General features: G+C 42.0%; 1 protein-coding gene across 5 annotated transcripts in view; it reads right to left on the reverse strand.

Moving 5' to 3' along the window:
* farp2 (FERM, RhoGEF and pleckstrin domain protein 2) overlaps positions 1–12,177 on the reverse strand; it is a 144,433-nt gene that overhangs the window by 7,285 nt on the left and 124,971 nt on the right. For 4 of the 5 annotated variants that reach the window (XM_055645928.1, XM_055645924.1, XM_055645926.1 and 1 more), the window contains exons 23-24: positions 10,177–10,295; positions 8,549–8,712 (exon numbers count right to left, since the gene is read on the reverse strand). In XM_055645928.1, the coding sequence (XP_055501903.1) occupies positions 8,549–8,712; positions 10,177–10,295 (283 nt within the window). The remainder of the gene's footprint in view (positions 1–8,548; positions 8,713–10,176; positions 10,296–12,177) is intronic. The other variant, XR_008724562.1, reaches the window with a different exon arrangement.

Raw genomic sequence — 12,177 nt, forward strand, 5'->3', positions numbered from 1 at the left:
ATTGGATTTGTTATTGGTGAGGCAGGTCGGGGGGAAAGGGTGCGGCTTGTTTGGTTCTTATCTTCATGCATTCAAGTTAAAGGATGTAGATTTTATCTGGGTGCTTTGGTGGCACAGTGTTTCCTCACAGCTTCAGCATCCTGGATTTAATCCTGACTTTCAGTGCAGCCTGCGTGGCTTTTGCATATTCTCCCTGTGACCACATTGGATTTCTCCAGATGGTCTGGTTTCCTCCCAATTCTTCAAGATATGGTCAATTGGTAAATTAATTGGGCACTGTAGTTATTCCTATTGTAGATAGATGCCTGGAGATTCAGGGTGGTGAGAGAGAGAATAGGTTGAATAAACAAGGGACTTGGTTTGTTCAAGGAGCCAGTCTAAACTCAATGGACAAATGGCTTCCTCCTACGTCCTATGAAAATATAACATCGTTTCCATAAATGGAATAGTCGTTCTGCCTGATCTGGTTGAAGCACATTCTAATCAGCTAATCCATCAGTTGGAGAACAAAACTAAACCCCATATTTTATTATTAAAACCTTCGAATTCCTTCTTTAAAACTTCTTCACTGTCGTTCAAACTCTTAACTCCATCAAGTAGCATGTGGAATTACTGGAGCTCTTTAGGACCAGAAGAGAAATCAAACCATCACTTCAGCTACCTATGTGTGGCCCGTCCTTCTCTCCACCATAACAAAACAACACCCATTCCTCACTAAAGTGCAATTCTACCTCCCCTCCCACAATCAATTGCTCTCTCTCTCATTCTCTCTCAGCTCGTTGCAACCAACTGCTGCTTGCTCAATCTCATTCACTCGATAAAACTGAATACTCAATCTCCTGTGCCAACCTGGCTACTAATGTGACTGATTACCAGTCCTGAGACTGATGACTCCACTTTAAAGTGGGTATTGAATGACTTCTGCCCATTCAAATTATTGCTCCATGATTCTGTATCCTTCACTCGACAATGTTTCCTCTTCAAATCTTCAAACACCTCTCACACAACTCAATTGATAAATCTTCCTAGATGGGCCTCTCCCATAGCAATGAAACTACCAGAGTCAGGAACATTTTCCATGGCGCTGACAGCTCATTATCTAGCCTTGGACCGGCTACAGGTTTTCACACAGCTTTTCCATCCGAAGCTGGTCATCCGCTCTTTACTCTCTATTCAGCCCTGTACCATCACCACTCCAGAAATCCAGCTATCCCACTTTGGTCAATCCTCAGAGCTAACCCCACACTGCCAACAGAGTATCAGTTCACCTGCAATCACTTACAAGCATAGATTTACTGGGGCAATTGATTAGCGCATTTACCTCACACATGCGAAGATAATCAACCAACGAGAGGCTCTGGTTCCGGTACCAGCACACATGGGTGATGGTATTAGGCCGCTGGTCCTGGACCAGATGACCGTGCTGGGGAGGCTCTGGTGTGGCATCAGAGGAACAGAGAACTAGAACGATCCATGAGTTAGCAGACATAGCAAAAGGAAGGAACAAGACAGACAAAAGAACAGGACAACCATAAATGAAATATCAGTTAAAGAGCAGCAGCCTGTGTGTTATACAGTATGATTAGTTGCAACTAGGATATCACAAAATAGTCAGTTGTACAGACAACACTACATGGATGACTCTTAGCACAGGATCATCGTGAGGCATCTGCTCATCCTGCCACAAAAGAATGCTCTTTCCATTGTTTCCAGCTAAAAAAGGCTAACATTTCTCTACTTTATTCTTCTCCCTAAACTGCTGAATCAGCTGTGTCACAACTCCATAGGTTGTTGGGGTCTTCTGCTCTATGTTTGCTGAACGTTAGCAAGGTGTTTGACCTTGTGGACCATCTCAGTTGACCCTCCGACCACTTCATAAAGGTGTGAATCACGAGGTACAACCGGAAGGAAGCACAAAGATTGCTTTTTCTCTCCCTTATTCAAGACCATTTATGACAACATTGGTGCTACCTAGTATGGAATATTAGAATAAAATGCCCTTTGGAATAGAAGTTGACCCACCAAGTCTGTTTTTCCAAACAACAACTCAGAAGGGCCACAAGTTCATACTCTTCCTATAGCTATGTGATATTTTTCTTACAAGCTCTTATCCAATTCCCTTCTGAAAACTACTGCTGAACCTGTATTCACTACCAATTTCAGGCAATGCACTCCAAATCCAACGACTTGGCACATTAAAAATAAGTACCTCCTTATATCTACTCTGTTTCTTTTGACAATCAATCACTCTCAATCTGTTGGATACCGAACATTCAACTATCTCTATCCAAATCCTTTATGGTTGTAAATTTGTTCATTCGTTTGACTCCAGGGAATGAAAATTCTGTATTGATTGTAAGTTGATGTTGTTACTAATCTGATTGAGCTCCGTTGATGAGGAAGTCAAGGATCCAGTAGCAGAGAGGGTAGAGTTTGTGGGAAGATAATAATTTCCTTAAAATGGCCACTGATAGAGTCATAGAACAGCACAGCAAAGAAACAGGGTCTGCGGCCCACCTTGTCCATGCTGAGCAATTTGGCATATTGGGGGAGTCCTGCAATTGGCCCATTCCTCTCTACTCCCTTCCTATCCATATATCTGTCCAAATATCTTTTATATATCCACTTCTAAAACTTCCTCAGGCAGCTCATTCCAGATATGAATTACCGTGAGTGAAAAAGTTGTCCCTGAGGTCCCCATTAAATCTCTTTTTCTCTCCCTTATTCAAGACCATTTATGACAACATTGGTGCTACCTAGTATGGAATATTAGAATAATATGCCCTTTGGAATAGAAGTTGACCCACCAAGTCTGTTTTTCCAAACAGCAACTCAGAAAGGCCACAAGTTCATACTCTTCCTATAGCTATGTGATATTTTTCTTACAAGCTCTTATCCAATTCCCTTCTGAAAACTACTGCTGAACCTGTATTCACTACCAATTTCAGGCAATGCACTCCAAACGACTTGGCACATTAAAAATAAGTACCTCCTTATATCTACTCTGTTTCTTTTGACAATCAATCACTTTCAATCTGTTGGATACCGAACATTCAACAAATAGCTCTATCCAAATCCTTTATGGTTGTAAATTTGTTCATTCGTTTGACTCCAGGGAATGAAAATTCTGTATTGATTGTAAGTTGATGTTGTTACTAATCTGATTGAGCTCCGTTGATGAGGAAGTCAAGGATCCAGTAGCAGAGAGGGTAGAGTTTGTGGGAAGATAATAATTTCCTTAAAATGGCCACTGATAGAGTCATAGAACAGCACAGCAAAGAAACAGGGTCTGCGGCCCACCTTGTCCATGCTGAGCAATTTGGCATATTGGGGGAGTCCTGCAATTGGCCCATTCCTCTCTACTCCCTTCCTATCCATATATCTGTCCAAATATCTTTTATATATCCACTTCTAAAACTTCCTCAGGCAGCTCATTCCAGATATGAATTACCGTGAGTGAAAAAGTTGTCCCTGAGGTCCCCATTAAATCTCTCACCTTGACCTTAATATGCACACGTTTTTGCATTGACCTGACATAGACTCAGTAGGTTGAATGGCCTCCTCCTATGTTGTGAGGATATATACATGAATATTTCAACCTGTCTACAAATATTGATATCAGTGGTCAACTTTTTAATCATAATCTAAATCCATTTTAATATTGCATAAAGATCTGGTATTGAGCTCCACAAACTCTACTGCACACAGCAGCCCAGTCATTAAAATTCCCACTCAACCAATTTCACCAATCTGATGAGCTCTAACTTTGCTGATCACTCTGACATGTGCAACTTTGACAAGCACCTTACTATAGGTTACTTTGGATTTGTCGTCTCACCTGACCCTTATTAGTCTCTTAAAAACTTCAAAACAGTCAGAAGCAGTCTCCCTTAAATTCATGATCATTGCCCATGGGTAGCCCTGCTTCCCTTCTAAATGCTGTTTTGAGCTGTCCCTCAGAGAATTGGAAAAATGTCCACAAAGAAGCCAGTTGAGTGTTTTTAAACTTGACAGTCTTTGTGTACACATTGTAGCATTTCAGAGGATGTTACTCATAACCTGATGAGCAGGTTTTCAGCTGTGCTTCTACTTCATGCCTACAAACAAAAACTGAAGAAAGGTGATTTGGTAAAGAGAGTTCATCAATGCTGGTCAGCGGCCAAGGATAAAGCAGTCGGCTTTGAGTCAACGGCCGCAACAGGTCCGTGGCTGATTCCATCTCCCTGGCCCCACCCTACATCCCTGGAACACCTAGATGAGAGGGACACCTATGTCAGACTTCTATTCCTAAACTACAGCTCTGCTTTTAATACCATTATCCCATCCAAGCACATCTCCATGCTCGTTTTTACTTCGAGTCAGCACTGGATCCTCGACTCCCTGACCAACAGATCACAATCAGTGAGGATAGGAGACAAATCATCCTCCATTATAATCCTCAACATTGGTGCTCCACAAGGATGCGTTCTCAGCTCCCTTCTTTATTCCTTGTACACCCACGACTTGCAGCTAAGTACAAATCCAACACAATTCGTGGATGAGACCACCATAGTGGGCTGGATATCAAATAATGACGAGACGGATTTCTTTATCTAGAATAGGGGAATCAAAATCCAGAGAACATAGGTTTGAGATGAGGGGGTAAAGATTTAATAGGAACCTGAGGAGCAACCTGTTTACGCAAAGTGGGGTAGGTATATGGAACAAGCTGATGGAGGAGGTAGTTGAGGCAGGTACTATCACAAGGTTTATGATCACGTTTCACACATTTTGGCCTCTCTCCACTGGCTGCCTGTTCAGTATAGGATTCATTTTTTAAATTATTTTATTTGCTTTTAAATCCCTAAATGGTCTTGCCCCGTCCTACCTATCTGAGCTTCTTCACCCTTATACACCCTCCCGCTCTCTCAGGTCAGATGATCAGCTGCTCCTGATGAGCCAAAATCTAAGCGGAAGCTCAGAGGGGACCGTGCCTTTGCTGTGTCGGCTCCAAGATTATGGAATGAATTGCCTCTGCACGTTAAACAGGCCCCTTCTTTAGCTGTTTTTAAGTCACTACTGAAGACATATCTATTTTCCGTGGCCTTTGTAGACCAGTAAGGTGTCGACTTATTTATTTACTTTATTTGCTTGGTTTTGCTGCGTGGTTCGTACTCATGTTTTATGTCTTTTAATTTATTGTTGGATTTTCGTATGTAATTTATGCGCATCGTGTTAGCTGTATGTTCTGTTGTTCTGCCTGTTTTATGATGTCTTGCTTATTTTTTTTTAATTTATTTATTTATTTATTTTTTCTGTACAGCACTTTGGTCAGCTTTGGTTGTTTTTTAAGGTGCTTAACAAATAAAGTTATTATTATTATTATAAATCATTTGGACAAGTACATAGATAGGATAGGTTTAGAGGATATGGGCCAAATGCAAGCACGTGGGTCCAGTGTAGTTGAGGCGTGCTGGTCAGCATGGGCAAGTTGGATTGAAGGGCCTGTTTGTATGCTGCATGACTCTATGACTCAGACAAACTTCTCCAGAAGGTACAGAATGTATCCTGACTGGTCACATCTTGGCCTGGTTCAACAATTCTAACATACAGGAACAGGCTGTTGCGAATTGGCTAGGGGTAGCACAGTGACGCAGCGGTAGAGATGCTGCCTTAGAGCCCTAGAGACCCGGGTTCAATCCTGACTACTGGTGCTGTGTGTATGTAGTTTGCATGTTCTCCCTGTGACCACGTGGATTTTCTCTGGGTGCTCCAGTTTCCTCCCACAATCCAAAGACGTACTGGTTTGTAGGTTAATTGGCTTCTGTAAATTGTCCCTACTGTGTAGAATAGAACTAGTGCATTGTTGATCGCTTGTCAGTGTGGACTTGGTGGGCCGAAGGGCCTGTTTCCACATTGTATCTCTGAACAAAATGATGTACTCATCCCAAACCATCAGGGGCACAAGCCTCTCCACCATCAAAAGCCTAAACATGAGGTGCCGCTTCAAGAAGACAGCATCTATCATTAAATATCCCCACGATCTATGCCATGCCCTCTTCTCACTGCTAACATCAGGCAGGAGGTACAGAAATCTGAAGTCCCACTCCACCTGGTTCAGGAACAGCTATTTTCTTACAACAATCAAGTTTTTGAACAGGTCTGCACAACCCTAATCCTCCCCACCACAACGGAAAACAACAACGGTGCTGGCTGGAAGGGCCGAATGGCCTACTCCTGCACCTATTGTCTATTGTCAAACCACTTCTTACACTACCATGGACTTCTTTTCTAATTATGTTTTGCACCAATGTCTCCACTTTTTTCCAGTTCACTGTTTTATCCGAATTTGTGTCGTTTGTGTATAATTTATATTTTTGTGTCTATGATGCTGCTACAAGCAAGATTTTCAGTGTAACTGCACCTCACCATGCTTGTGCATACGACAATGAATTTGACTTGACTTGAAACTTTCGAGCACCTGAACGTATCTTGCGCAAGTGCGCAGTTAGCAGTTCTAAAACTTTCTGAGTAAACCTGCTGATGTACCCAAGTCTGTTGATAATGAAAGCTTCATCTTGAAAGCCCAGTATGAAATCTTCAGCAAGGTACATTTGGTATTTTGTTCCCAGAAATGTTACTGGCTTAGGAAGATATAAGGTGTGGTACATAGAGCATGTTCTCAGTAACAACAGGTGCATTTGCTTTGGAATTGACCTGTGAATGGAGAAGAAATGTCTACCACAGGTTTGGTAAGACATTGACATTCACATCAACATCTCACGAGGTATACAACTGACATATTTTGACATCATTAGTGCATGAATACTTAACAGACCAGCTATAGGAAGACAAGTACGAGGAACCCCAGGCATAACACACAGATGAGGAGACAGAACAGAGCTGTGTGAGAAAACAATATTATTTTCATCGTCAAAAGAACACAGAACATGAGTTAGCTGAAGGAAACAAACCAAACAATGTATTGCAAACCTGTTTAAAAGGAAAATAAATGAAAATCGATCTACGGATCGAAAGCAATTTACTTCCAGGCCACAAGATAACCCAGGCTTCAGATGAGAGAAATCAGTTGAAAACTATAATTAAATATACAAATTCCAATAACTGGATCTGGAGCAGAAGAAAATTTTGAAATGTGACAAATTGTTCCAAAAGCCAAGATACCCGGCTCGACAAAGTTAAAAATGGTCCCAAATGAAGCACTTTCTTACGTGCCTAGCAAGATCAGTTGTCTAAGAAATTAAAATTACATTTCTGATTCTGTTTGGTGGTCTGAAATTAAAATGTTCTACAGAGTAAATCCAAATGTTTATATCCCATTGATATAAACCCCACGTGCAACTTAATGAACTGACAGTAATGCAAGTGATAGATAATTTCATGTTATCCGAATCAATGAAGATGAAAGGAATTATTCGAGCCCAACTTGTCCCCATGTTCAGAATAAATCTGCTCACTGTAATTTCCAGATTCGGGTAAATTCCAGAATCATGTGGTTTTGCATTATTCAAGTTCTTCAGTTACACAAAACTGTTGCTGTAGTGATGTAATTTGAAAGAAAATGCACTAATGCCACAGGGGAAGCACAGTGGCGCAACTGCTAGAGCTCTTGCCTCACAGAAAACACAAGAGACTGCTAATGCCAGAATCTGTAGCAAAAAAACAAGCTGCTGGAAGAACTCAACGGGTCAGGAAGCATCTGTGGAGGGAAATAAACAGATGATGTTTGGGTCAGGATCCTTCACTTGGACTGAAAGAGTAGAGGAAAGATAACCAGCATAAATAGGTGATGAGGGAAGAGTTGGGTCAAGGGCTGGCAATTGATAGGTGGATCATGGTGAGGAGGGATTAATTGGCAGATTAAATCTTGGGGAAAGGGGGGGGGGGGTCGAAATAGAGAAAGAGGCTGGAAGGTCAATGACAGGAGCAACCAAGGGCTACAAATACCGGAATCTTTCAGGAAAAGAAGTGAAGCATGGAACCAAATAAAGGACGTATGGTGGGCAGATGGGTCCGGATGTGTGGAAGGTAACATGGGACAACAATGTGCTGATTCCCATCATAATTTTTCAAGCAATGGAGTCCAAGCTCCACACTCAATTTCACACACTGGGCCCCCATTACGTGAAAAGGAATAATAGGCAACAGGATCCAGCCAGCTAGATGCCAAACCGTTGGATTTTCTAAATAGTAAAATCATCAGAATTTTACTGAAAAGAGGAATGCAATGAATTTACAGAGCAGATTGCGTCATCAATATGGCTCTGGAGTCCTATTATCTAAATAAAAAAGCACCTCAAACACCCATCACATCTTGGCCTTGTAACATGTTGACTCAAAGGCTTATAACAGCCTTTCCTGTCTTCCAACAAAACACAAATCATTGTTTTGTTCATTTAAGCTATACAGCTCAATTTAGTAGTTTCCTAAAATTAATAGATATCTTCTGTATGTAATAACTTTAGTGGGGGTTGATGCCGCCTTTATTGGTGCACTGCACTGGGTTATCCTGGGGTGTAGGAAGTGGTGAGAGTGCCCTGCTGGGTACCTCCACTGCAACACTGTGGTCCAGCATGGAAACACTTGTGTTGCGATGCCAGCACACGTGCACTGTAGTATTGGCACGGTGATGGGTCTGCTTGTCCAACGAGCTATGGGAGGAGTGAGTGTCATCTTCAGATTCTTGCTCCAGGGACACTTCGTCTGAAGATCCTAGGAACATTTGGATAAATGCATAAAGAGGAATAACAATCAGAGTGCCTGTGCTTTCAAACAAAATACTGACGAGATATTAACCATTAGCATAATTCAAATAAATAAGTCTGTGAAAGTAAGCATGCAGGTACGTTTATGAAAGTAAGCATGCAATTACAGCAGACAGTGAAGAAAGCGAATGGCATATTGGCCTTTATAACAAGAGCAATCAAATATAGGAGCAAAGAGGTCCTTCTGCAGTTGTACAGAGCCTGAGTGAGACCACACCTGGAGTATTGTGTGCAGTTTTGGTCCGCTAATTTGAGGAAGGATATTCTTGCTATCAAGGAAGTGCAGCGTAGGTTTACAAGGTTAATTCCCGGGAGAGCGGGACTGTCATATGCTGAGAGAATGGAGCAGCTGGGCTTGTACACTCTGGAGTTTAGAAGGATGAGAGGGCATCTCAATGAAACATATAAGATTGTTAAGACCTTGGACACGCTAGAGGCAGGAAACATGTTCCCGATGTTGGGGAAGTCCAGAACCAGGGGCCACAGTTTAAGAATAAGGAGTAAGCCATTTAGAACGGAGATGAGGAAAGACATTTTCTCACAGAGAGTGGTGAGTCTGTGGAATTATCTGCCTCAGAGGGCAGTGGAGGCAGATTCTCTGGATGCTTCCAAGAGAGAGCTAGATAGGGCTCTTAAAAATAGTGGAGTCAGGGGATATGGGGAGAAGGCAGGAACGGGGTACTGATTGGGGATGATCAGCCATGATCACACTGAATGGCGGTGCTGGCTCGAAGGGCTGCATGGCCTACTCCTGCACCTATTGTCTATTGTCTATTGTCTAAATCTGTGGCCATATAAAAGACTGTACTTACTTCCAAAAACAGTGTGTTAGGGAAGATCAAATATTAGTTACAACAATGCTATCTTGGAGTTCAGCGGTCCTATGGGATGATCTGTGTGGACAGCCGAGTCCAACTGATAATCCACTGAGATTTTGTTCCTTTTGGAAAATCAATTGAAATTGTTGGGTCTTTCAAGTACATGCAAGGTTGGATTTTTAATCACCCATTGGTTAATACAATGGGAAATTTTAGATTCATCTATGGTTATTGAAATTGGTATGACACGAAATGCAGGAATACCAACATTGACCAAGGCGCTCCAATTATATGCCTGTTGTTGGAATAAGAAACTTTCAATTGAACATATTCAAGTCAACACATTGGACCTTAACATGCTCTCCATCAGCTGAGCCAAAGTTTCAAAAACATATCCATGAAATAAACAAGAAGCACATTGCTTCAAAATTCATGTTCTAACAGATCCCTTTTTTTGTAAATCGTATCAGTAAGGATGGCCTGTGAATTGAATTAAATATAGGTGAGAAAAACCTGTGATTCTCCTCTTCCTCGTCACCTCCATTTACAAGAGAGTTGAGATCAAGGGTATGTAATTTCACTCAGTTACTTACTGTTTGATCGATCATAGCTGTTGCTCTCCAGAACTGGGTTTCTTTTCTCGTTTGATTTCTTCACCAGCTCAATAGCCTGGTTCAGGTCCTCAATCCATTTTCCCATCTCTATCCGGGAGCTAAGAAAAGAAATGGAAGAAAAGACTAATGAGAGCAGCACAGTGGCACAGAGGTAGATTTGCTGCCTTACAGCCAGAGACCCAGGTTTGATCCTGACTATGGTGATGTCTGTACATAGTTTGTATATTCTCCCTGTGACCAAGTGGGTGTTCTCTAGGTGCTCCGGTTTCCTTCCATACTCCAAAGACGCGCAGGTTTGTAAATTAATTGGCTTCAGTAAATTGTCCGTAGTGTGTAATATTAGAACTTGTGTACGGGTGATCGCTAGTCAGTGCAGACTCGGTGGGCCGAAGGGCCTGTTTACATGCTGAATCTCTAAAGCCTAAAGTCTAAAGACTACAGATGAGGTTGATGTAGATCAGAATTTTCTGTTTTATTTCAGATATGGATATGAACAGTATTTCCCTTTCAAGATACATTGAGAATGACGGTCTGAGCTTACAGTACCTCAACTTTCCAACTCCATGGTTTAATGAACTGAAATGTAAGAGTAACTCTATTCCCAATATGAGCTGTCTGGTAGTATACTGTGCTGGGAGTCTATATTACTATTACCTCTCAAGTTGAACAATGGACTTGGGTAAGTTTGCACAATTGCCTCAAGCTGATCTATATCACAACCTTATCTGTAGTCTGTAGACTTTAGGCTATTGAACTTTTAATGCCTGCAAGAGTTGAGCAATTAAATTAACTTATTATTGTACATACCTTTGTACAATTAAATCCATACATGTACAAGCACATTTGCAGGTATATGCAAAGAAATATTCCACAGTCACTTAAAATTCTGCCTGTTCTGATCTCTGTGATCATGAAATAAATAAGGTTCAAATTCATAGCATATATTGAAATACTGAATGCACAAAAACAATCATAGAGGGATTGAAGGCAAACCATGAGATTGGTAGCCGAACATCCAGAGACAACCATGTTTCCACAGCCGGATATCTCCTTTCTTTGAGATTACAGAATCTGAGAATTACTCTTCCTCAATGCCAGCAATGAGGTTTAGAATTTCAGCGGAATATCACTACCCCTGAGATCATGCTTAAGAAAGAACTGCAGATGCTGGAAAAATCAAAGGTAGACAAATCGAAGGTCTACCCCCGAGATCATGCTGTTTTTTTGGTTGGGATACGGCTCACTCAGCATCTTGTTGGTTAGGAGCGGTAGCAGGCCTGGCTCAAATATGCTGCTGTGAGATAGTCAAGTCTCTCAAGATAGCAAGAGGGGTTATCTTGTACATCAGAACTGGAACAATGTGATTCTTATTTGATGCAACTTTACAGATATATTAAAAGCAACAGTACAACAAATACACAATAAATTACCAGTTACACCAGGTAAACCAGACCATAATAGTGCAAGCCTAAAAACGTAACACAACCTTAGTAGTAAAAAGTCCAGAGTAGGTCGGTATTGAAGTAGGGCTGTGCTTAGGGTAATATTGGGTGGTTCGAGAGCTGATGGGAAGAAGCTGTTGCTGAAGCTGGAGGCCACGGTTCTCAGGCTCCTGTTCCTTCTTCCTGATGGCAGCTGCAAGATGAGAACATGGGTCTATACTGATATTAGCTGCCTTCTTGGTCCGCGGTCTGCAGAGCTCCAGCTGACGGCATCCTGGGCCTAGGATCCCTCGTCGGGGACCCGGGAGGAGAAGCTCCGACTGGCGGCCTGTGGCCAACTTCTACCGCGGGCTGCGGTGCTTCTGGCTGCGGCGCGGCGGGAACTTGATGCAGCAGTCTTGATGCAGCAGTCTCCGGTGGGGAAGTGGGGATTCATACTTGTATGTGAACCTTTTCCATCGTCGCCATATGAAGGGGTTAACACCAAGTTGATGCAGCAGTCTCCGGTGGGGAAGCACTGATTCAGGAATTATCTGGA

Source organism: Leucoraja erinacea, chromosome 14, assembly GCF_028641065.1.
Source record: "Leucoraja erinacea ecotype New England chromosome 14, Leri_hhj_1, whole genome shotgun sequence".
Taxonomy (NCBI): domain Eukaryota; kingdom Metazoa; phylum Chordata; class Chondrichthyes; order Rajiformes; family Rajidae; genus Leucoraja; species Leucoraja erinaceus.